At 38.3% G+C, this 21,676-nt stretch overlaps 1 protein-coding gene across 1 annotated transcript; it reads right to left on the bottom strand.

Annotated features, from left to right (window-relative positions):
• Window positions 1-3,068: 3,068 nt before the first annotated feature.
• On the bottom strand, window positions 3,069-20,331 carry FNTA (farnesyltransferase, CAAX box, subunit alpha). Its single transcript, XM_087814197.1, has 9 exons — window positions 20,132-20,331; window positions 17,965-18,050; window positions 15,045-15,159; window positions 13,064-13,168; window positions 10,704-10,830; window positions 8,669-8,817; window positions 5,029-5,091; window positions 3,983-4,154; window positions 3,069-3,699 (listed from the first exon to the last, which is right to left on the bottom strand). The coding sequence occupies exons 1-9, from the start codon at window positions 20,329-20,331 to the stop codon at window positions 3,577-3,579; spliced, it is 1,140 nt and encodes a 379-aa protein (XP_087670323.1). The 3' UTR covers window positions 3,069-3,576.
• Window positions 20,332-21,676: the final 1,345 nt, after the last annotated feature.

The raw sequence follows: 21,676 nt of genomic DNA, 5'->3' as shown, positions 1-21,676 counted from the left end.
TATCCGAGTGGCAAACAGCAAAAAGAACGGTAATGTCTACTATTGATGTACAGAAACTAAACGTTTCCCCACACCCATACGTGAGTGTAAATTTGTATAACCTGTACCAATTGTACGCGTATAAAGGGCCCTAGTAAATCCCCTCAAGGAATTTACCACGCAGAAATAAATGTGTGCAAGAGGTCTCATTGGAGTGTTGTCCATAAAAGATGTTTATGGGGGGGGGGAGGAGAAACTTGAATATTTCACAGGTAGTGTCACCTTTGGACAAGAACAAAAGGTGTACCATTCTGTCATCAGAGTCCCACAGGAGAAGAGGAAGTGAAAAAATATATGTATTTGATGATATAATGGCTGAAAATGTTCCAAGTTTGGTGAAAACACAAATCTACAGATTCAAGAAGCTGAGCGACAGGACAGATCCAAAGACACTCATGTCCAGACCCATCAAAAACAAGCTGATGAAAACTAAAGACAAACTAAGAATTTTGAAAGCAGCCAGAAGAAAATGACGACTAACCTACTGGTGAGTAAACGTTCCAATGAGACTTCTCACTAGAAATCATGAGGGCTGGAGGAAGTCGCAAAACATTTTCAAGGACATAATTGTTAACCCATAGTTCTATACCCAGTAGAAATATCCTTCAGGAATAAAGGTGAAATAAAGCCATTCTCAGCTGAAGGAAAATTAAGAGAATTTGCAACCAGCAGACATACTTTTAAAAGAATTGCTGGAAGAAATTTCTTCAGATAAAAGGGAAATAATACTGGAAGGAAACTTGGAACATCAGGAATGAAAGAAGAGTAGCAGAAATGGTAAGTATGTGGGTAAATATAAAAGGCTACTCTTCTTGAGTTCTTTAAAAAACATTTGGTGGTTGAATACAAAAAGTATAAAACTGTCTGATGGGTTTTCAATGTAAGTATGTGCATAACATTACAGATGGGTCATTTGGAAACTACTGGTTTGTGGAGTTATGCAGATCTCCCAATTGTTGACATGCTTTATTATACAATATCAAAAATGGCACTCAATATCACTTTGATTTCACTAGAAAGGTCTACAGGTATTAAGAAGCTGTCAAGCTCACTGTGGTAGGTTAAAATTTTCACTTGAAAGCTCAAACTTTTTCATTGGCAATACACTCAGTTTGTTGTTTTCCTTGAGGTGACAAATTCATTCATTTTGGGGGAAAATGTATGCCAGCCATCCAAAGTATGAACGACCTCTTATCAGTTGTTCAAGTAAAAATGGCATTCCATGAAAAGCCGCCATATTTTAATTGTTGGTTCAATGCAAGTTGCCCTTTAGAAGATGGTCCTCATTAGGAATATCAAAGCCTAAAATCATTATACATTTAAATCATGGAGCCTCCTCACCTGATTCCACACTCATTAAGCAACTTTTTGATAAACGAATTGCCACATTGTTAAACTTCAGGCAGAAAATGCCAAGTGGCTAGGTTGATGCAACTGTTTGGTCTGCTTCAGTTACATTTCTCAGTGTAAATTGGTAAACTGCTATTAGGCTTTAACAGTCTCTATGAGCTTTGAGTTAGCAGGCCTGAATCCAATCAACTTGGGGACACTAAGATCATTTCTGAGAGTAAATACTATCTTATGTAAACTTCTCTATACAGATTTTGTACCTTATGAAATCTTTGAAATTGTCTACACAGGAATGATACTTTATTCCAATTTCAATATAAAATCAGAGATTAATGAAGTCTAAAGACAAAAACATGTAAAATGTTTAAAAGATGCCATAAATATATTTTCTCCAGAAAGTATTAAAATACTTCTGAATTCTTGCAGAGATAACTTTTCTACTCTATAAATTTCTTTAGTTGTCGTTTACTTCTTTGAACACTGAACAAAAATTCTTTATTGATAAAGTGAGATGTAAGTATGTGCAGGTAGAGAACTCGCTTAACACTCCAATTTCTTCCTAGCATGTCTTCCTGAATTGCAGAGGCTGGAAAGCTATGAACTACATTTCCCAAATTCTTCTGCAATAAGGAGTTGCAGATATCATTTAGGCTCTTTCCAATCAGATGCACTAAAATGAGCCTTTAATTTGGACCTGAATTGCATAGGAAGGGAAATTCATGTGCTCAATTGAAATGTGGCAGAGGTGGACAGGCCCATTCAGAAGTTTCCTGATACCAGTACGGGCAACAGCAACTTGATGGTCCAGTTCTGTAGTATGGCTTTTGGATGTATTTCTAGGAAGATCAGGCAGTTATTCTGTGAGCTAGCTATATACCTTAATAAACCCTTTGGGTTTAAACCACCTTTAGTCAATTTTGTTACATGTAGTCAAGAAATGACCAATTCAAACGTTAATAAATTTCCTTTAACATAATCATGTTTCTGGTTTCTACAGTTTTATGTCAGTATTTTCTTCAATTGCTTTTCTAAGCTGGGACAATGTCCCTCGTATATAGTTAAATGCTATTTTAAAAAATCAAACTATTTCTGAAAATATATTCTAAGAATCCTGAAACACCAATTTGAAAAAATATATATACCCCTATGTTCAAAGCATTATTTATAATAGCCAAGACCTGGAAATAGCCCAAGTGCCCATCAGTAGATGAGTGGATAAAAAAGCTGTGGTACACTTACACAATAGAATACTATGTGGCCATAAAAAAGGAAAGCTTACCTTTTGCAACAGCATGGATGGACCTGGAGATTATTATGCTAAGTGAAATAAGCTAGCCAGAGAAAGACAAATACCGTATGATTTCACTTATATGTGGAATCTAACAAACAAAATAAACTGATGAACAGAACAGAAACAGCGGCATGGATACATGAAACATTCTGACAGCTATCAGAGGGGAGGGGGAAGAGGGGACTGGGTGAAAGAAGGTGAAGGGATTAGTCAAAGAACATATGCACAACCCAGGGACAACAGTGGTGATGGCCAGGGGGAGGGGGAGGGGGAGGTCGACGGCTGGGTGGAGATGGGCAAAGGGGGAAAAAATGGGGACATCTTTAATAGTGTCAATAGTAAAAATAAAGTTAAAAAAAGAAAAAATCAAACTACTATGGAGTTGTTTTAGATACATCTATAATTTTATTACAAAACTGTTCTTTTGGCATTAGTTGGTTACAGTGATAGCAAGATACTGTGAGTGTGGCATAGCAGCTCTGAGTAACAACTGCATTCCTTGCTTCCTAAACAGAAATTTAATACCTCATATCTGTTACATACAAGCTACCTGCAATCATTAATGCTGCAAATCCTGATGCATATACCATTTAGGGAGGAGGTGATGCTAAGAGATTAAAGTAAATGTTGATAAAACTATAAAAGTTCCTTTATGGGACTTTGTTTCTTCTCCCTCCCCCCGAATTGCTTTGCTATAAAAGAATCAAATTACTTAGAGCTAGTCTGCATGGCAGCAGCACCCAAGGAACATCATACTTAGTTCTTGTTAGAAAGCAATACCTGTGCAGTGCATGTTTTACACCACAGGCAAAGGGAATGACCGTTCTAGTTTTAAACTCCTGCATTAGAGTCTCTTAAAAAAATAAAAGCATTCTATCAAGTTCTTCTAGATGGTGTTATTGCTGTACATTTGTCGGTGGGTCATTTTCTGTGCTGTGTTTGCTTTGAAGGGATCTTCCAATATATCTCCAATACTCCTTTCTTATAGTGTCCTTTTCTTTAGCTAGGATTTCACATAACTAAAAATGAAAAACAAAAAATTCATTAAAGAAAATGTGTAATTCAATCTTTAGGGCAAATGCTTTGAGTTAATACAGCTTAACTCAATCATGTTCAAATCAGATACACCACTACAGTCACATACTATGTTCACTAGTGACGTGGGTATTGCCCTAAACAGCAGAATAGTGCTGCACTGAATTCTGAGTAACCCTGCTGAAAAGGGGCATGAGTATAAGAGGCACTGGGCAGACGCAATTCTGAGAGAGCGAAAAAAAAAAGCAGTGAGTTCCACCAGCTTACCTCTAGTGCTTTGTTAAGAATGTCTTCCTTGTTGTCACATTGGTTGTCTAGCATATCTTCATAGATGTCCACAAGAAAAGCAATTAGGTAAGGGGAACTGTGACTTGGTTGCAAATCAAGTAATTGATTTAATAGATTGGGATATTTGGAAAGTCCACGATCCTGCAAAATCCTAAAAAGAGATCATTCTAAATTTTGAGAACAAAAATAGTAGAAAGATCAAGAGAAAATAGCCCCTGTGACATAAGCAAGAAAAGGAGACTTATTTTGAGTGAATGAGGTTGAAACTAAATGAAATTTTAAAATAATCATGAGCTTTATATCATGGTGATTCAGAGCTGAGTAAAATTAGTTTAAAAGAATAATGATGTTTAAAAGTCATCATTTATAACTCAAACTACAACACACAAAATTAAAGAAAGTAAATCATCTTAAAATTAAAAGTGAAGGAAAACAAGATGTTTCTGTTTCTTCTTGAGATAGTTGCTTATCCCTTTAGCTCTCCAGATATTACAGGTCACTACCCTGCACACACCTCCCAATGAGACTGGGCTTTGTATTTTGGCTCTTTTAGACCTCTAAGTTTGACAAGGAGCCTCATTATGTCAGTGGCCAGGCAAGTGAAACCTTGTCAGTTTAACAAGTGAGACATAACAGGATATTTCTAGAAGTAAATCAGAAAGGCTGGCTATGCATCTGTGCGATCTGATTGTAAACAGTCGGTCTTGCCTTACTACTGTGTTCCTGAGCAGAACGTACACTGTGTGTTACATTCTTTGCCATAAAGACTATGGGATTCATAAATACAAATATAACTGTATTGTTTACTCATGGACTATTCTAAAAACTATGTTGGGGTATGTGCTTGGGAGGCGAGGAAAGGGCAGAGGGCACAGTTCTTGGGTGTTACCATAATACATTTCTGCTTTCAGAGAAAAACAGAAAATTCTTCAGTATCCTTTTGGAATCTGACTATGGAACATATAGTCCACGATGCATATTAACAGGTTGTAGTTTATAAAAAACAAGCAAAAACAACCTCTTACCCTTTCAAATAGTTCCATGCACTTTCATTGTGTGGTACTAGTTTGATCATTTCCAGAGTGTACCTGTAAGAAAAAGACCACAAATAAGTATGTGTATAATTTTGAGAGCAGTGCAATAATCTGAAACAGTTTTAGTAAGACTGTGGCATAGCCTAGCTATGTGCTTTCACTTCTGTCTTAGGGGACTTTGGTTCCTCTCTAGGTCGTACCTAAATCTCTCCCGTCTCTAGCTGTCAATTTTTTTTTCTTTTAATCCTCACCCAAGGATGTTTTTTCCATTGCTTTTTAGAGGAGAGAGAGAAACATGGATGTGAGAGAGACACACTGACTGGTTGCCTCCCACACGTGCCCCAACTGGGGTTGGGGATCGAGCCTGCAACAGAGGTATGCACCCTTGGCTGGAACTGAACCCAGGACCCTTCAGTCCACAGGCCAATGCGCTAACCACGGAGCAAACCAGCCAGGGCCCCAGCTGCCAATTCTTACTGACATAGTTCTTCCCTATGGAGTATCTGTATCCAATTCTGGGGAAGGACACTTAATATGAAGGCTCAATTCACAACAGAAAAAGAAATTAACATGAGAGATTTCCTTTAATTGAGGCTTTCCCTCTGAAGGAAGTGTCAGCTAAAGCAAGGGGACTTTCCTTTTACTGGTAAAGCAATCTTGGGGAAAAAGTCTAAGATCATATGGCTGTCAAATCCCCAGCCGTTGCAAAAGGAGAACAATACAATCTTAGGAACTATAATAAAAATTAGACAACATGGAAATTATATAGACAATGAATAAAAATAAGAAACCAATACAAATGTGTATTTCTTATATTCCAAAACACGATTGCTAGTAAACTATGATGTGATTCCCAATCAAAATGGATACTCCCTACCTTTCTCTTCCCCTGAACCAGATTATTATTAAGTATAATTCAGATCCAGTTACAAAAAAATCTAATAAAATTACAGAATGTTGCCTGGCCAGGCGTGGCTCAGCAGTTGAGCGTCGACCTAGGATCCAGGCGATCAGGGTTTGATTCCTGGTCAGGGCACATGCCCAGGTTTCAGTCTAGGCAGCCGATCAATGACTCTCATCATTGATGTTTCTCTCTCTCCCTCTCCTTTCCTCTCTCTGAAATCAATAAAAATATATTTAAAAAGTTACAAATGTTGCTTCACTATATACATGCTCAAATGGGTAAGTCATTGACTAAACTTTAGTAATCTTGGTGTCGCAGTGCTGATACAACAGCATTTTTTCTTCAGAGAATAGTAATAAACTCATTCAGTATTACTCAAAGTTTTTTTTCCAATTACTTTTACATGACCTAATGTTTTCCGTTATTTGCAAAACCATGCCCCTGCAGGTGTTAACTAGTCCTTGAAGAAGATTCTTAATCTCACTTTGGCAAACCTAAGCCTCAATAATTATTATCTATGTGCTCTTACACGCATTACAGAACTTCTCTGAATTCTGAATCTCAAGGTATTTTTTTTTTTTAAATGTTTTTATTGACTTGAGAAGGGAGAGGGAGAGAGAGAAACATCAATGATGAGAGTCATTGATCAGCACCTCCTGCACGCCCTCTACTGGGGGTCGCGCCCAAGACCCGGGCATGTGCCCTGGTTCATAGGTTGATGCTCAACCACTATGCCACACCAGCCTGGCTGAATCTAAAGTTGTTCACCAGGTATCTCACAGTGTTGTTATGAGAATTAAAAAAGAATTCCTGGCATATAGTAAATGCTTGATAAATGGTAACTCTTATTAATAATGCTTATGCACTCAAATAGAAATATGACCATAATATATTTAGTGAAAAAGCAATGTGTATCATATCATTGCTTAAGTTGCTGTGCATAATGTTTGTAAATGCACTGATAAGGCTTGGAAGGATTCACACTACTTGTAGCTCACTCTAAAGAAGGGGATAAATATGGACCCTGGGCTGGGTAGCTCAATTGGTTATAGCATTGTCCTGATACGCCAAATTTGGGGTTTGATTCCCCTGTGAGGGCACATACCAAACGAATACATGGATAAATGGAACAACAAAGCAATGTTTCACTATCTCTCCCTTCCTCTCTTTTTCTCTAAAATCAATTTAAAAAACAACCCACAATTTTTCAAGAATGGAATATAGGAAGAGGGAGAATAAGATTTTGATGTTTTATTTTATACAGTTCACTGCCCCCCCAACTACACTGCATTATTTTTATAATAAAAGGAAAAAACTACAAAAAATAGTCAGCTATATCTTAGAGCTGAAAACTTTAATTAAACTAAATTCTAGATAACTACTGCTACTCTTAGCATCTTAAATACTTCTTTTACCTGTCTGAAGGGTATAATAAACCTTAAGTATGAAAGTCTTAGATTCTTGGCTGAGTATTTTTATTTCTATTTGGTAATAGAAAGCCAGTGATCTGCCTTTAAAGGCTATGAAAGAAGTCTGCATTTTCTACCTAAATTCTTCATATTCAATTTCTAAATATCTTATTACACCTAACCTAATGTAGTAGGCTACAGTAAATAAGGAATATATAATATCTTGAAACCCCTAATTATTAGATTAATTCAAGGTAGAATAACCTGAAGCATTATAACGCTGGAAAGGAAGCTATTGAATTTTCTGAAGGATGATGCTTTGCTTTCCTTTGGAGCACTTTTTTCCTAATCCTTACAACAAAATACCAACTATAAAAGGAAAAACAGGAGCTGTTAACTAACTTTTATAACTAAAATTATGACTATGGTTTCATGAGGCTATAAAAACAAACATGTTCAAACTTAAAACAAACAACTGAGACAAAATAGAAAAAAGTCAGAAAAGAGGTGGCTATTAATGTTTATGTATATAATACAGAAATTCATGCCAATTCAGAAATTTCTAGCTCTTATAACAGCTTTATGCTTGCTAGACTAGTAGTTTTCAACTGAGGACAATTATGCTCCCGAGGGGACATCTGGCAATATCTATCACAACTGGAGTGGGAGGGTTTCTAGTAATATACAGATGCTCCTTGACTTATGACAGGGTTATGACCCTATAAACACATCGTAAACTGAAAATATTGTAAGTCAAAAATGCATTTAATACACCCAACCTACAGAACATCATAGCTTAGCCTAGCTGGTTTCTACTGAATGTGTATTGCTTTCACAACATCTTGAAGTCAAACAATCCTAAGTTGAACCATCATAAGTTGAGGACTGTCTGTACAGGGCATACAGGCCAGGAATGCTGCTAAACATACTACAACGCACAGGACAGCCCCTACAACAAAGCTTTATCGGCCCAAAACCATGCCCTAGAATAACATGGCATCTGGGGACTACTATACAACATACAAAATAATTTAATAAGATAGTTTTAAAATAAAGCTTCCTAGACACTATGAAATCTGATTTCTTCTCAATGTGTAGCAGCAACAATATTTCAAGAAAGTTAAGACGTTACAAAGTAAAGGTATACTACATACTTGTACATTTATAGTTATCAATTCTATCTAAGTATTCTATCCTATTAGTTCCATGAGGGTAGAACTGGGGGCAGTCTTGATCTTTGCTGTACCCCCAAGACCTGACCTATGATAGGCACACAAATATTCTTTTAATGAGGTAACAAGTGAAGGAGATTACTAACTGGACTTCTCTCTCCAATACAGCACGATCATTGTAGCCAGTGGTGTTAGAAATTACAAAGTATCTTTGGTTCCAGACAGAATTATTTCTCACATCCTCTTTAAGAAGTTGGTCTACATACTGCAGCTCATTATCCCACAGTTTAAATTCCTAAAAGAAAATAATAAAATATCCAGTTAGAAATGTCCCATTATTTATAAACAACAGAAATTAATAAATCAAACATCAGCAAAGCTAAGTAGGTTGAACTGAAGATGTGAGACTCAGCACACAGTCGGAGAAAGATAGTTGTAGGTTAAGCAAATGGAGTGGGAAAGAAAAGTAATCAAAGACAAGGGATTGGTCATGAGGAATGAAAAAAATTAGGGAGAGAGCAGCCAAAGTGGCCTGTAATTCAGTACTACCTTCTTGAGAACAATTCAGACAACAAAAGGCACGTTAATGCTATTTGAACCAAGAATTATTCTAAAGAACTAAACCAGAAGCAAATAAAAGTATATGAACTAAATGCTTATGTATTGTTTATGGTGAAAATTTAAAGGGGAAAAAAACCCTAAACTTAATACGAAAATGATTACTTACAATATATTAATTTGATGTGATTTGATATTAATACATAATATTAAATAAAAGGGAAATATTCAAAATGCACATATATGACTAAATTACATTGAATTACATGTAAAGAAATACAATTACATTTAGACATAAATTTTTTACATTAAAAAGCTGTTTTAAATTTTTTTTTTAATTCTTATCTGAGGATGTTTTCATTGATTTTTAGAGAGAGAGGAAATAGGGTAGAGAGACAGAGACAGATAGAAACATCGCGATTGGTTGCCTCCCATACGCACCCTGACCAGGAATCAAACCTGCAACCTAAGTATGTCCCCTGACTGGGAATTAAACCTGCAACCTTTTGGTGTATGGGACAATGCTCCAACCAACTGAGCCACCCGACCAGGGCAAAGCTGTTTTAATTTTTTAAATTATGAAGAAAAGTCACGGCCGGGTAGCTCAGTTGGTTAGAGCGTCATCCCAAGGTTGCATGTTTGATCTCAGGTCAGGGCACATACAAGAAACCACCAATGAATGTATAAGTAAGTGGAACAACAAACTGATGTTTCTTTCTCTGTTTCTCTGTTTCTCTCTCTCTCTCTCTCTCTCCCCCGTCCTCTCTCTCTTTAAAATCAATTTTAAAAATTATAAAATATTAAACAAAAAAATTATGGAAAGAAACAATATAACAATTTGGAAAAAAGAGTAGAATGATCAAAACTTACAAATGCGGAAAAAGTCAGGGACATTAACTATGAAACAGCCAGTGGAGTATATTTCTTATTTGATAGCAAAAACACAGAATTTCATAAAAAAATAAAAATACTGGATATTTTTAGAAAATGAATCCCTTATTCAAATTTAGAAAAGTTTAAAATTTTAAGTAAAAAATAATTTGATGAGATAATCTTGGTATAATGAATAGTGCAGAAAGAAGCAATTATTAAGAAAATAATTCACAGGAACAACACTGGAATTGTTTGGTAAAATAAATTAAAACCCCAGAGCGGGAGTCATAACTACACTCTTCTATTCGAGACTTAGCATAAAATGGTTAACAAGTGGGTATACATAAAATATGTAATAGTTACTGTAAAATCATATTCCAAAGTTTATGTATACAAAAACCTTAGTGTGTACTATGCTCTTTTAATTAAAATAACACAGCTGTATTAAAAAATTAGAACTACTTTTTCTATTGTTTGCTGGCAAAGATGTGATGAAAATTCAATCTAAAAAGAATAAGAAGTTACTATTCTTCTCTAACAAAACTCACCAATGTATCTCAAGAGACTATAAAGGTTAACCAACATGAAGGATGCCAGATAATTATCTTAATGATTATTAATAGTGATAGACATACGATCTACATGTGTGTGTAAGTTCAGAAGTATACTTACAATTTAATAGTAATTTTTATTATTAAATTCAGTTAAAAAATGAAAATCTGGAAAACATTGTAATGAGAAAAGCAATACCTGAATAACCCACTGTCGATGTTGCCAGGCATGATAATTCTTAGCATCCTGAGTAAGAATATCAGCAATAAACTCAAGCTCCTGAGATGGATCTTTTAGCCATTCCACTAATACTCGCCTATGATGCCTAAAGCCCATGGAGAAGGGAGAGAAGTTTTGTGTTAATTTACCCAAGAGCTAGAATATCAGCTGCATGTGCTGTGCTAGGCGATGTGAAGGGACACTTAAGAAACAGACATTACCTCTAATTCTCAAGGCTCTACTGGAGAGAAAAAGTAACACAAAACAAACACTAAGAGAAAAAATTTGAGAACACTAAGTTGAAAAACATAAAACAATGATTTGTGATTTTTGTGTAAAACGAAATCAAATAGTTTACGGTTTAAAGAAGGTTTATCTTAAGCTAAATCTGGAAGTACAGTAATCTCTTAACCACCACAAAACTCTGTCAAAGAATTCTGAAACATTCACAGATGGCATAATGAGACTATAGGAAATATAATACCATTTTATCAAGTTTGCAAGCTCTTCTGGTTATAAATAGACTGTCAATTTTCCTTGGGTCCAAAGTGTCACTACACAAGCAAATAAATGCTCATTTCATCAGTTTGTGGGCAGAATTGATTTCATTTCTACTCTGGCAAGTGGCTAAGTTACAAATTTCTCAAAAGAGGACTTTTCCATGTTGGAAAAAGAAAACAAAAATACCTACCCTGACAAGCTACTTGCTATCTTTTCTTTTCTCAACAGCCAACCCTCATCTCCCATTTATGACTCAACCCATGTGCCTTTTCTCCTCCTACCACCTCCCTCCTGCCCACCCCGTCACCACCCCACCCCTGGTGGGAGGACTGCTCCTGCCAAGATCACTCACTCACATCCACCTAGTCAACAAGTCCACTAGCCATCTCTCAGTCCGTACTCTCCCTGACCTCTCCGCAGTCTCAAGACTGCCATCCTTTCTTCTTAAAACTCTTCTTCTCTCTTGGTTTCTGTGAGGACACTCACTTTTGGTTCACTTGCTCAGTCGCCCTGTAATGTTTCTTAAAGGATGCTCACCAGTGCTCTGTCCTCAGCCTCCTCTACTTCTTCCTGAGCGTCCTGGTCCACAGCCATGACCTCAACACCAGACGAGCACTTTTCAACCACATACTGGACCACTACAGAGGTTTTCTGTCAGCACATCAAACTCCATTTGTCCAATGTTGAGTCCACCATCTTCCCCCAGAAATGTGCTGCTGTGTCCCCCAAATTCCCCAAGTGGTTGGCCCCACCACTCACCCAGCGGTGAAGCCAAATACACTGACATCATCTTTCTCCATCACTCCTCCAATAAAGTAAACGTCAAACCTGTTGCTCCCATCTGCAAAACCTCCCAAATTTATCCTGCTCTCCTCTAGCCCCTCCTCTGCCTCCTCCATGACCTCCTCCTCCTCCTCCATGACCTCCTCCTCCATGACCATGACCTCCTCCATGACCATGACGTCCTCCTCCGCCATGACCAGACCTCCTCCTCCTCCATCATGACCATGACCTCCTCCTCTTCCTCCACCATGACCAGACCTCCTCCTCCATGACCATGACCTCCTCCTCCTCCATGACCATGACCCCCTCCTCCTCCTCCTTCACCATGACCTCCTCCTCCTCCATGACCATGACCATGACCACCTTCTCCTCCTCCTCCTCCACAGCAGCAGCCACAGGAGCTTCCATTCATGGGGTGCTCACCATACCTGGGTACTGTCCACACTCTTTACCTCTCTTCCTCTGGCTCCATTCCTTCTCTCTTTTTCCCCCCTTGTGTTCTGCTCCCCAACAAATAATAATGCATACTCTTGTCTATGTTAACTTAGGGGCTTAATTTCTAGAACAAATGTAGTCTGTGAAAAACTACCATTCTGCTTTTCACATTGCACTGTAAAATAACTGGTTTTATTATTTGCTTTTTCTTCTAGATTGTATCTAGTTCATCTTTGTATCTCCAGCATCAGAATAAATATTTTGAATAAACAAAAGAATACAAGATCACATACCAGAAAGTCATTTCTTAACACACTGAAAACATTTCCGATTTTTTTACTCAAATGTTTTTCTGCCTCTAGCAGTATTACATGCTAATGTCAATATTTTAAATAACAACAGTAGCAAACACCTGAGTGTTAACTGTGGGTTAGGTACCACTTTAAGCACTAAACAAAACTGCCTCATTTAATCCTCCTAACAACCCTATGAGACAAGTAACATTAGCTCCAATGCAAAATACTAAAATTATAAAGAAACAAACAATTCCCGATATTCTCATCACCCACTAGCTGGCACTATCAGCACAGTGACATGTTTCCTTCCTATTTTCATCTTACCAAACTTGATAGTTTTTGGGCTGTTCTTCAATTATTGCAGTGATGTAGTTCATTTCCTCATGTAGATCCTTTTGAAGTGACTTTAAGAGAACTCTCCGGAAATGCCTACAGCAAACATCAAGCATTCAAAGTCTCATTACTCATAAATTGCCTAGCCATAGTATCAAATAAAGCTACAAGACAACAACATAGTAAGACACATATATATATTTTTGTGGTTCTCTAAACTCATACAAATATTTGGTGACTGGAAGAATCAAGCATTAAGAAAAAATTTTTTTTCATTGCATCCCCCAAACCCTCTCCTTCGGTATCCACCAGTTTGTTCTCTGTATCTATGAGTCTGTTTCTGTTTTATTTATTCATTTATTTCATTTTTTTAGATTCCACATATATGTAAAATCATATGGTATTTGTCTTTCTCTGTCCGACTTATTTCACTTAACATAATACCCTCTCTGTCCATCCACATTGTCACAAATGGCAAGATTTCATTCTTTTTTATTGCTGCATAATATTCTATTGTGTATATAGGGTGGGGCAAAAGTACGTTTACAGTTATAATACAAATTAGTAGTAATTAATAACTAATAATATAAGAATAAACTGTTTTACATACTTACAACTATAAACCTACTTTTGCCCCATCCTATATATATATTACATTTTTATCCATTCATCTGTTAATGGATATCTAGGCTGCTTCCATATCTTGGCTATTACTAATAATGCTGCAATGAACATAGTGATGCATATATCTTTTTGAATTAGTGATTTTGTTTTCTTTGGATAAATGCCCAGAAGCGGAATTGCCAGATCATACGGCAGCTCTATTTTTAATTTTTTGAAGAGGCTCCATACTATTTTCCATAAGAATCAAGCACTTTGAAGTAAAAATAGCAAAAAGGCAACAAATGTGAGATACAAGATAAGCAGCTAATGATTATTTTCAGGTAATACTCTGGGGTTACCTTTGTAATATTACATCAGAATCAAAGACATCTCTGTCCCTGTATGGTCAGCTTGTTCATTTAGATAATTATTTAAATAATAAATTAATTCCATTACAAACATTATCACATACTTTACTTTTAAAACCACCACAAAAATACTACTTATAAATAAAACAAGTGTAGTGGAGACTGAATTCTATGTTCCACAAAAGGAACAGATAATGTCTAAAATGAAAACAAAAATTAAGCGTGTGATTTAGAATATACAGTTTAATTCATGAAAAAACAAAGCATACCAAAAAACCTCACAGCCCTAGCTGGTTTTTCTCAGTGGTTAGAGCATCGGCCCACTGGGACTGAAGGGTCCAGGGTTTAGTTCTGGCCAAGGGCATGTACCTTGGTTGCAGGCTCGATTCCTGCCCCAGTTAGGGCGCCTGTGGTAGGCAACCAATCAATGTGTCTGTCTTCTTCCGTCTCTCTCTCTCTCTCCCTCCCTCTTCTCCTCCCTCGCTCTCTCTTCCCCTTCCACTCTCTCTGAAAAGCAATGGAAAAAATATCCTCTGGTAAGGATTAAAACAAAACTAAACAAAAAAAACAACAGCTAACAGTTACTGCCTCTGGGGAGTGGGACTCTGATAGTGAGAAGGAATGGGGCATAGGTTGCTACTTTCCATTTGGTCTCTGACTTCTAAACTCATGTATGAATTATTATTTTGATAAAAATTAAAGTTAAGAAAAAGAAAAGCCCGGCAAGCATGGCTTAGCGGTTGAGCATCAACCTAGGATCCAGGCGATTGGGGTTCGATTCCCGTTCAGGGCACATGCCCAGGTTGCGGGCTCCATCCCCAGTTGGGGGCATGCAGGAGGCAGCCAATCAATGACTCTCTCATCATTGATGTTTCTATCTCTCACTTTCCCTCTCTCTGAAACAAGTAAAAGATATATTTTAAAAAAGAAAAAAAAAAGAGCCATCCAAACTAAGACATGAGAGATTTCAACAGGAAATATTAATAATGTGTATTACTTACCACACTGTATAATTGGCTGCATTTAACTCAATAGCATCTCTGGTTAGTTTAAAAGCTCGTTCACTTCTTTCATCACGCTGCAGAACGGCCCGGAAATAATCATAAACATCTCTAACTGTAAATACCACAAAACTGCATTAGGACTATCTTTCTTGTTTAAAACTACCATTATAATATAAAATGTTGTTATATCGTACGAGGAAAGACATTTTATTGCATGATTTAGAACAATAAGCAAAAAATTATTGTGTGGTTCAGTGGTTAGAGCGTCAGCCCTCACACAGAAAGGTCATAGGTTTGATTTCCATTCAAGGGCACATACCTGGGTTGCACGTTCGATTCCCTGCCCATCAGGGCACATGTGGGAGGCAATCAATGAACGTCTGTCCCTCTCACATCGATGTTTCTCTCTTCTTTCTCCCTCTCCTCCCCCCCTTTCAGTCTCTCTAAAAATCAATGGAAAAAATATCTTTGGGTGAAAACTAACAACAACAACAAAAAGAGAGTCACATGACTGTGCAGATGCCACCCTGATGATGCTTTAGTTTCACAGCCACAAAGTTTCTAAACTTGTATCTTTTTTTACTGAATATTGTTTCTGAGGGTAGTCCATGTTGTAACAGACCTAGATCCTCTTAATAGTTATATAGTATTAAGTTGTGTGACAATGATACATTTTATTTACCCATTCTCCAAAACATGGATATAGAAGAGGAAATAGTGGTACACAGAGATTAAATATTAAATAACTTGTTCAAGGTTACAGAGCCAGTAAAATGAATTTAGAATTTGAACCAGGTGGTCTGGTCATGTGCTCTTAACCTCCTAGTTACACGTCTTCTGAAGCCATATGCCAGAGTGAACCCAAAAAGTAACATAGAAGCAGCACATCAAGGCTGCAAGATACAGGTATTTTCCACTTTTACTAGACGTATATACTGCTTTCCAAAAATGGCTAAAATATGAAAACTACCATCAGAAATGTATGTATCTGATTATCTGTCCTACTACCTGATAGCACAGTTTTAATATTTGCTATTTAATTCATGGGTAGAAGATGGCATTCCCATTTTAATGTGCATATCTCTCATTCCTAATGACAACAAATTTCTCCCCCTATTTAATGGGCAATGAAATTTTCTCTTCTGTGAACTATCAGTTATACCCTTTGTCTATTTTTTGATTTGTTTCCATAACCTTTCGTAGGAAGGAATTCCTTACGTATAAAGTTCTGAATTATCAATCCTCTGCTTTATATGGTGTATCTTCTCCCACACTGCTGCTTGCCTTTTAATCTATTCACGGTGTTTTCTGATATACAAATTTTAAATTTTGATATATTCATATATCAATTTTTAAAATTGGTTTATTATTAGAGGAGAAGGGAGAGAGGGAAACATCAATGTGAGAGAGAAACACTGATTGGCTGCCTCGTGCATGCCCGCCATGTGCTCTGACCGGGAATCAAACTGGCAACCCTTCCGTGAACAGGGAATCGAACTGGAAACCCTTCGGTGCCCAACCAACTGAGCCACACTAGTCAGGGCCACATACCAATTTTTAGTTGATAGGTCATATTTCGTTATCTTTTCCTTTGTGGTTTCTAATCACAATATATGCAAGAATTTTAAAATGTTGATTTTTATTTTTACCCTGCAAAAAATGTCTTATTATTTTTAACCCCAAGAGAAATGTATGATCTTCTCCAACATCTTTGTTATGCGTACCTTATGAATCTGAAAAAATTTGGTTTTCTTTTCTCTGATCACTAGTGAGGTTAACATCTCTTTGTAGATATTTCTATTTCTTCTAGTCATATATCTTCACAGATAACATCTCTCATAGTGTGAAAGTTAATTAATTTTGAGTTTTATAACCTTGCTTTCTTATACTTTCTCCACCCCAAGAATGAAAGGTTATTCGCTAATATTTGCTCCTAGTATGTTTATAATTTTGTTCTGGAACTTCAATTCATCTGAAATTTATTTTCATGTAAGATATGATAGGGATATAATTTTGCTTATATACAAATGCATAGCAAACTGTTACAAAACCATTATTTGATTAATCCATCTTTTTCATACAGGTATGAAATGTCCTTTTTATCAAATATTAAGTTCCCATTTATACTGATGATATATTTTTAGATTCCTTATTAATCTATTTATTTCTGTTCTAGTTCCATGTTATTTTTAGTGACAGATTTTCAAATTTGGTAAGGCAAACACTCACACCATTATTCTTCCTTTTCAAACATATCTTGGCATTACTTCAAAATTTAAAAAAATAAAATTAATGCCTTTTGTAACAGAGGAATGAACTTGGATAACAAAGCCTTAATTGAAAGAAATACACATATACACACATAAAACTACAGAACTAGCATTCCATTTTATTCATTTCACTTTCCTAGAACAATTAACAATTAACATTTGCACTACCTTCAAAGTACAAAGCATTTTCACATTCATTAGGAAAGAATGATACTTTGTCAAAGAAAATAATCCATTCATTTTCATACCAGTAAATGTATTCCAACTGAGCCTAACACTCACTGCTAAAATATATTTCAAAATGCTCATGTTTCAGCAACCAAAGTTTATTCTAAAACAATTACTCATTTATATTGTAGATTAACCAGTAAATGAAAAACACAATCACACAGTAGCTATTATGTATTATAATGTAACATTCTTTACTTAAACTTAGAATATGTCCACTCTTTGGACAAAAAAAAAACAAAAAAAAAACACCTCACTTTAATTATGAAAACAAATTACAAAAAATACAGTATTAGCTTCTCATAGTCATTTAGATCTTTATTAGACAAAAATCTGTCATCTACCTAGCTATATAGTTGTGAATTTCAACTATGCTACTAAATTTGACTTACAGACCTTGTCCTGATAAAAATACTTACATTTTTCACTGTAAATGATCTGGACCACTGGATTGGGGCCATCATTCTGGGGCACTGGATCTATATCAGCCCATTCTGCTCTGTCTCTGAAATAGATGTATTTCTTCAGTGATTATATTCAAACATGTAAGAAGAAAAAGAACTCTGGTATTTTTTTTAAAGGGCAACAATTACACTTACAGTAATACTAGTAGCTTATAAACATCTTAATGTAGCCATGGTTGGATTCTTCATAACCAAGTTTTGCCACTTTGCTTTACATATTAAACTTTAAAATAATATGAATAATCTTACAAATACAGTAAGTTAGTAAATTAATAGTTTTCAAATTTAAAATTTTTATGTAAGTGGAAAAACATGTTTCTGCAGCATTTACCCAATAGTTTTAAATTAGAAATCAATCTAATTCATTGGTCTAATAAGACTCTTCGGAGTTAGTATTTTTTAAAAATTTGAATAACAATTTACTAGAAACTGACATTTTAAAATCAAAGCAAACACTACTAGTTTACACTGAGGGGTGGTCCAAATGGTTATTACAAAACAGGCTCTGGAATCTGAGAACTGTCTGAGTTGAATACTGGATCTACTACTTACTAGCTGTGTGACCTTGAAAAAGTTACTTAACCTCTGGGCCCCAGTTTCTTCATTTATAAAATGGAGATGATAATATTACCAACCAAACTTAGAAGGCTGTTTGGAGGATTAAGTGAGATAACATGTCAAGCACTTAAAATGTGCATAATAATAAACATATAGTATCTAGTAAATATACTATGTAATATTACTATGCTTAAATATTTATATGCTATGTTACAAATACAGCATGTAGCATATAATAAATGCATGTAGTAAGCATTCAACGATTACTCTCATTATCAATGCTAAAATAAGAGAGTGGCAACAATGGGTGCCTACAGACACTTCTGTGTGAACTGCCTACTGTGAACAAACTTGTTTTTACCAGTCTTTCACTTAATATTCTTTTTCTTTCACTCATTTTTTAGTTATCTATACTGATCAGCTATTGACAGCAAAGATTCTGTGGCATCCAGAAAATCCTGAAACTGTGTCTACTATATAAGGGAAATACAAGGGAAACAATTACCTGAGGTGTGAGACCTAGAGCCTAGGGAGTGGCATGAGAAAGGTAAGGCTGTCACGTAGTCACTGGGAAAAACAGCCAAGTGAATAAGCTGACTATTTCACAATTCAGACAGGAGGCTTGAGGGTTATGGGCCACCTCAACCAATTTAAAACAGTGAAACATGAACAATAAAACAGTAACAATATCTGGATAGTGACCTTCACTCATTCATAAAAGGCAAGTGAACAATCTAATGGGTTTACCTAGAACTACAGGAGAAGAAAATAAGACAAAAGAAAAATAAGACATAAGGACTTCTCTCTTGTCTCTGAAGGTTCACCTGGAGCTAGAGAATCAGCATTATCGTAAGAAAACAAAAGAGTGGACGGAGGTGGGACTGGGTGTCTGCAGATGGGGAGAAAAGGCGAGAGTTCCAGCAGCACCCGACTCGGCCTAGGGCACGCCGCCTGCACTACGCACGAGGTGATGCAGGGACGCGTACGAGTTCGGGAACAAACATCTTTCCATCCTTACAGCCTAGCTCGGTGCCTGGCTGAAGATCGGCGCTAAAATGTTGAATGAAAATGTCCCAAACCTTCAAGATCTTATACGAGCTTTCTCCATTTCAGGAGAAAAAAACCCATGCTTTTCAAGTGAGCAAACCTGTAACTTTTGAAGTCATTCTTTCCTGCCAGGTTATGAAAATGTACCCACACCCTCTTGTACACAGTCAGATGATTATCTGGCTATCTTCGTGGGAGCGTGGAACAGAGCGGGAGATTTCTTAAATGCCTGACCCACGACACCTACACAGCCCAGAGCGAGCGCGGTCGAGCGCGCTGCAGTTTCCACGCGGCTGGGCGTCCTGCCTCTCCCCGGCCTCCCGGCCTCAGCCTGGGCTCCGCGGGGCGCGAGGGCCCGCGCCGGGCTCGGACCCCGCCGCGCGCGCCCTCCGCCGGCCGCGGAAACTTCGGCCGGACACGCGGAGGCAGCAGGAGCCGACCCGGCCCCGCCGCCCAGGGGAAGCCCCCGCCCTCCTGGGAAGGGCCTCAGACTCGGCGGCCCCGCTGTGGGCGTTACCTGTACAGAACATAGGTGGGTGAGTCCAGGCTCAGGAACCCGTCGTCCACAGGGGATGCCACCGCTTCTCCGGCCTCGGTCGCCATCACTTCTTCTTGCTGCTGCTGGGGCGGGGCGGGGTGCGGCTGGGGCGGTGGCGGCTCGGGCTGACCAGGCTCGCCGCCCTGCGTGGCCTCCCCGACCCCCTCCGTAGCCGCCATCTCGCCCCGTCCGCAGCGAAGTTGGCGGCGGAGGCCCCGCCCCTCCACGGCCCCGCCCCTCGCTTTCTCCCCGCCCCCCGGAGCCCCACTTCCGGTTTCTGGCTTCCTACCATAGAGATGCGGGCCAGAGAGTCCCGGGCTGGCCCCCTAGCCCTGGCGGACGTAGACGGCTGTCTGCGGCCGGGACTGCGCCGTTCTCCCCGGGGGGTCCCCGTTTCCCGTACGTGGTCCCATCCGTAGGCCGTCCCAAATGCTCCTAGTCGGCCGTAGGGAACGTGCCTGGTGTTGTCAGGGCCCCTCAGTGGGGGAGATGGTTCTCCTTCCTTTTGTTGGGAGTCGTAGGAGCCGCGGGTGAGGGCGGCGGGCCTACAGCTCCGGACGCGACCCCCCCCATCCGGAGGGAACTGGCCGCCGCTTGAACCTTTTAAGGGCCTTTAGGTCCCGCGTGCACTGCTTTTCTTTTGGATGCTAGGAGTTTATATCGCAGAACTTAAGTAATTCAGGGTTTTTCTCTTTTGAAATTGAAGTTCTAATATACAAGAAATAAGTGTATGTTATAGGAAAGGCATACATTTACTTAACAACTATTTACTGCCTGTCATGTGCTAGGGTTGCTCATGGCAGTAAATAAGTCTGTGGCGTGGAGTTTACAGCCTGGCGAAGGGCGGCGGCGTACACCGCCTGATACGCGGGTGTCCAGGGTAGGCCACTGCAGAATAAGCTGCTTTGGCATGTTATTTTGAGGTATAGGCACTTGCAAAACAGCAAACGCATGGACAAACTTTCTCTGAGGTCCCCCTGCCCCCTTATCTGCCTAAAGACATCTTCCAAAGGGAATTCGTGTGTCATAAACCCCAGTCCAGAAGTGTTCACCACGTCCGGTCAAACTTACAAATCATCCTGTCTCCCATCAACTCACCTTTCCCACAAGGCCGCTTACCCCTAGGAGGCCTACACCGCATCCCCTCTTTCCTATTTTTTTTTTTCTTTTTACATTGATTTTTTAGAGAGAGTGGAAGGGATGGAGGGAGGGGAGAGAGAGAGAGAGGAAACCATCGGTGTGGGGGAGAGACACCCTGCTGGGGTTGGGGATCAAGCCTGCCACTCAGATATGTGACTGGACTCAAACCAGAGACCCTTCAGCCCATGGGCCAACGCTCTAACCACTGAGCAAACCGGCCAGGGCCCCTCCTCTTTGCTATTAAGGTGGTATTTAAGTCTGAATTCTAAGCAATCTCATGGAATTACTAATTTTTCCTTAAGTCTCTCCAAGGTGCATATGAAGTATACATGTTAATAAATATATCTGTTTTTCTCTTGTTAATCTGTCTTTTCTTACAGGGGA

Source organism: Miniopterus natalensis, chromosome 2 (assembly GCF_054644295.1).
Source record: "Miniopterus natalensis isolate mMinNat1 chromosome 2, mMinNat1.hap1, whole genome shotgun sequence".
Taxonomy (NCBI): domain Eukaryota; kingdom Metazoa; phylum Chordata; class Mammalia; order Chiroptera; family Miniopteridae; genus Miniopterus; species Miniopterus natalensis.
This window is presented reverse-complemented; position numbering and strand designations above follow the sequence as displayed.

Excerpts from the sequence above, each read along its gene's own strand:
- FNTA (XM_087814197.1), bottom strand. The coding sequence starts at position 20,331 with ATGGCGGCTACGGAGGGGGTCGGGGAGGCCACGCAGGGCGGCGAGCCT. Across the intron at positions 15,160-17,964 it reads GATCATTTACAGTGAAAAAT|TTAGAGATGTTTATGATTAT; the intron begins GTAAGTATTTTT and ends TGGTATTTACAG. Across the intron at positions 3,700-3,982 it reads TTCTTAACAAAGCACTAGAG|TTATGTGAAATCCTAGCTAA; the intron begins GTAAGCTGGTGG and ends TTTCATTTTTAG.